Genomic DNA, 4,482 nt, shown 5'->3' with positions numbered 1-4,482 from the left:
GGCGAGCGGGCCACGTCGGCGGCGCCGCCGAAGCCGTTCTGCAGCAAGCGGGGCCCGAGGCCGTGCGCGTCCTTGCCGCGGCCGTCCAGCGCGTCGAGCTGCTCGGGGCACACCGTGTTCTTCACGATGACGCTCACGGCCGTGATGTCGGCGTGCGGCAGCGCGTGCTCGGCGGCGCCCGCCTCGCCCGCCGCCTGCTTCGCGTGAGCGTCGGCCTCCTCGTGGCCCGAGTGGATGGCCTCGTTGGCGTCGATGTCGGGGATGTCGAAAGCCGCCAGCAGGTCGTCGAAGTCGGGCGTTTTCATGTCCCCCATGGTGGAAGAGCCTGCGACAGAGCGGAGAGAAGCGTCAGCTCTGCGACGCGGGGACGCGAGGGCCGCAACCCCCGGAGCCAGGACACGGGCACCGGGGCCTCCCRCGCTCCAGCCTCGGAATACCACGGAGGCCGCCTCCTTCCTCCAGCCGCCCAGGGCATTCCCACCCCTCTGCCTTTTCCGCTTCCCTTTGGGCATCGTTTGACGCCCAGGCAGGTGGCAGAAGCACCCACGGATCCCACCAAGGGCTGGGAGATGCCGCCCGGGCTCGTGCCGCGATCCCGGCAGGACACGGCAGCTCCCACCCGATCCCGGCTTCCAAAGCAGCCTCGGGACTATCCCGCTCGGCCTTTTCTCCACGCGTGCCCAACGCCCTCCCGGCTCCGGCTCAGCTATTCCCAGCCTTGCGCAGGGCTGGCAGCGCCCGGGCGCTCTTCCCCGCGCCCGGCTTAGCCAGCTTAGGCCGGCTTTATTTTTAACGCTCGCCACAGGTCACCCCAAGGGGACGGAGGGAGCCGCCACGGGCCTTGCACGGGGCCCTTCTCCCTGGCCTCGGCCCYGCTCCAGGGCCAAACCCGGCCACGACAGCCCCTTTCTGCGAGATCGAGACGTTTGCATCGCCTTTTTAAAATAATAATAAATAAAAATAAAGCTGAAAGCGAAAAAACCCAGCTTCATGCTCCAGCAGCGAGCCCAGATGCCACCAGCGGAAAGGAGCAGAAGGAAAAGCACCAGGCTGGAAAGCGCCGGCGGGAAGGAGGCCGGTACCAAAGGCCGTGGTCCTGTTCCARAGCTGCCATCTGGCTCCTCGGCACAAAATCCCTGCTCGGAGCGGCAGCCGCAGGGACCTTTGTTTGTCCGGAAAGGCTCCTTCGCCGGCATCTCCGGGGGTTTGCGGCTCACGGTGAATCCCATCCTTCGGGATCCCCTTCCTGCTCCTTCCCTTCGAGGGYAGCAGGAGCTTCTGGCGCCTGGCAGCTCCTCCAGCTGCGGCCCGCGCCGGGCAAATTCCGTTGGGTTTGGGTCATGCAAAAGCCAGGAGGGATTCAAGCCGCTTCGGAACACGGCAGGGCGGAGGAGAYGCGGAGGGGAACCTTGAAGCTGCCTCCCAAAGAGCCTCTCCCTTGCAGATCCAGGGAATTCAGGCTGCCAGGGCAGCCCTTCCTCCCCAAAGGGAAGCAAATGCTGCTTCCCCCTTCTAAGCAAGGGAAGCAAGAGGACGGAGAGCTGCTTTTTGCCRGGACAAGACATTTCTCTCCCTCTCCTGCCTCCCTGGTGTCCGGAGCGTTCCCAGAGCGGTACTGACCTGGCRCAGAGCAGCTTCCCGACGGAGAGGAGCTTCCCGACGGAGCCGGGCGGCTGGGAAAGCCTCAGAAAGGGAGGCGCTGGCGGGGGGAAGAGGCCGCCGAGGGCGCTCAGGGTTCCCGTGCAGCGGGTGCGCGGAGAGCGGGGCCSGATGGCAGCGGCGGGCGGCTACACGGGCGGCGGCGCCGCGTCCTGCTCCGCGGCATCCCGAGGATGGGAACGGCTGCGCTGGGAGGAGAGAAAACAGGAGGAGCCCGTGAGATAACTCGGCACCCAGCTCTTCTACCCAGTGCGGCGCCCGCTTCAAACCCAAAACATCCGGGACTTCTCCAGTCTGGGATCCGCAGAGATGCCGGGAAGGATTTGGGAGCCGCGGCGCTCCGGAGCTGCGCGCGGGCAGAGCCCTTCCTGAGCCTTATCTCCAAGGGGTACCAAGGCACACACAAAAGATGGGAGGTGCCCACTTTGGGATTTGTTATTTCCTTCTTTTTTTAAGCCGGGAAACTCTCCAGCCCACCCAGCCCCACCGAGCACCCGCTCCTCCATGGGGCCTTCGCACTTGATCCCGGGGCCCCGTGGAGGGAGAGCGGCGCCGCGAGCGCCCAAGTTGCCTCCAACTTCGGAGCGGAGCTAAAACACAACCCCAAGCACCCGCCGGGCGGGCAGGCGGGATGGGAACGGCGTTCCCCCCGTTTTTTCCAGAGCAAATTCCCCTCCGGTTGCTCCCGCGGGCGCCTCCGGCTGCCGGGGCCACTCTTTGTTGCGCGGCGCCGCGGAGCAAATGGCCGGCTCCGCTCCAGGCCCCCGGCACGCGGCGGCGGGGGGGGACCCGGCTGCTCCGGCCTTTCCAGAAAAGGAGCTCGCGCTTCCCTGCCGGATTCCCGCATCCCGAGCCCGGGGAAGGGACGAGCCCCCGGAGCGGCGYGGCCGCTTGGCAAAGCTCCTCCATACCCGGGAAAGGCGCAGGAGGCTCCTCGGGAGCCGGGAAAGGTGCAGCCGGAAGCCCCTGCGGCTCCGGTTCGGCTCCGGTTYGGTCCATTGTTTTCCCCTGCTCCRGGACTAAATCCCYGGCCATTTCGCGGGTGTTTTGCCATTATGCGGGTGTTTTGTGCTCCCATTGTGCCGCCCTCAGCCCTGTCCCTCCGCATTAACATCTAAACAGGGCTCTGCAGGGCTCTGCTATTCAGCCCTGCCCATGTCCGGCCGCAGGGAAGGGGGGTGGGCGCCCGATTTTCCCTGGAGCAGCCGCTGGGATCCTGGTGGAGCCGCCCGGATCCTGGAGGAGCCTCCCGGGATCCCAGCGGAGCCGCCCGCGTCGTGTCCGCACAGGCCGCCCGGAGGAGGAGCGTCCTTCCCAAAGCCCTTCCTGGCTCCGTTTCCGTCGGGAAGGCGGGCGCCGAGGCCCGGCCTTCGCCCCGAGGCCGCCGGGAACCATCCCGGCAAGGCCGGGAGGCCCCGCTCGGCCCGGAAAAACCACCTTCCTGATGGAGAAACCAAGCCAGGGAGCAGGCCTGGGGATTCACAGCCAACTCGCCACCTGCATTGAGTTCAAAACTGCCTCTTTTAGGCAAACCGAGCAGGAAACTTGCTTTTTTTTCCGCGCAATCGGGTGAATATCCACCCAAACGGAGGCAGCGTCCCCGGGCGAGGCAGCTGCCGCCCGCGCCGACGACACGCGTCCCGGCGGGAAGGCTGCCGGCGGATTAAATTCCCCAACGTTTAACAGAATTAAGCCCCTACCATCTGCCAACTGCTGGGGGCTCCAAACAAGCAGGCGGGGGAGCAGAGCCAGCGGCCCCGCCGCTTTGGCCGGCCGGAAAATATCCCATTTTTGATGCCAGCGACATGGTTTCGGAGTAGGAAGCAGCAAGCGGCCTCGACGGCAACACGGAGAGGCGACCGAGGGGGACGTGGCCACGGCTCCGYGGCCGTATCTAGCGTGAGGTGCCCAAAAAACCCAAAATAGGGTGTTTTTGCTCTGGGACGGGGTTCTGCAGCTTCCTCCCCAAACGCTGGGCTGAGCAACATGGAACCGGTGGGAGGGCAGGAGCGGTTTCCACGGAGGAGCCGCCGGGTCCAAAGGCGAGCGCTGACGTTCCCGGAGCCGGGAACGCTCCTCGGCGGGATCCTCGTCCGGCTGCCGCCGCGGCCGGCTGCGCTCCGCCTTCCTCCCGAGGGAAATCGAGGCCGAAAATGGGGAATCGAGGCCCCGGCAAGTCGCAATTCCTAAATCCTGAAAATTCCAGCCGGTCTCGGCGCCGACGTCTGGGAGCTTTTTCTCCACTCACCTTTTTGGGGGCRTCTCTGACTTGGGAGCAAAACTCGGGATAATCCCGGTGCCCCTGGAYGGTGGGTTACAGGACGCCCCGCGGCCGGAGCAGAGATTTGGGGGGAATTAAGGGATTTTGGGAGGCAAAGACCAAGAAAGGGGAGGAGTGAAGAACGGGGAGCAACTCCAGCTCCCGAAGCGACCTCCTTCTCCCCAAGGAAACCCAAGAGATCCCCAAGGAAGCGGCCGAGCCCCTCGAGAAGCCCAAAGGCTCCGCTTCCCTACGCGACGTCCGCCCCCCGGTCCRGGCTCCGCTCCTTCCTCCTCCTCGGGCCTTTGCCGGGGGGAAGCTCCGGGTTTGGGGTCACCCCATAGCGCGGCACGAGGGGCCGGGGAGCGGCGGGAGCCCCCCGGCAGCCCCCGTTGTCCCCGAGCAGGGGGGGGACGGTATCCGCATCCCCACGAGCCGCTTCCCGGCTCCTTCCCCTCTTCCCGAGCCGCTTTCTCCTCCAACCTGGAGCAGCAAGAGACCCCCCCCCAGGATAGGGGGGATGTGGGGGGGTTCCACACCGGTTTTGGGGTCCCATTTCCGAC

At 66.1% G+C, this 4,482-nt stretch overlaps 1 protein-coding gene across 1 annotated transcript in view; it reads right to left on the bottom strand.

Moving 5' to 3' along the window:
• The window catches only part of ZNF687 (zinc finger protein 687), a 6,187-nt gene extending 5,873 nt beyond the window's left edge, over positions 1–314 (bottom strand). Inside the window, exon 1 of the mRNA XM_026046642.1 lies at positions 1–314. This exon is cut by the window's left edge and continues 1,894 nt beyond it. Within this exon, the coding sequence (XP_025902427.1) occupies positions 1–314 (314 nt within the window).
• Between the last annotated feature and the right edge of the window lie 4,168 nt (positions 315–4,482).

Source organism: Nothoprocta perdicaria, unplaced genomic scaffold (assembly GCF_003342845.1).
Source record: "Nothoprocta perdicaria isolate Ctin4 unplaced genomic scaffold, notPer1 scaffold_450, whole genome shotgun sequence".
Classification (NCBI taxonomy): domain Eukaryota; kingdom Metazoa; phylum Chordata; class Aves; order Tinamiformes; family Tinamidae; genus Nothoprocta; species Nothoprocta perdicaria.
This window is presented reverse-complemented; position numbering and strand designations above follow the sequence as displayed.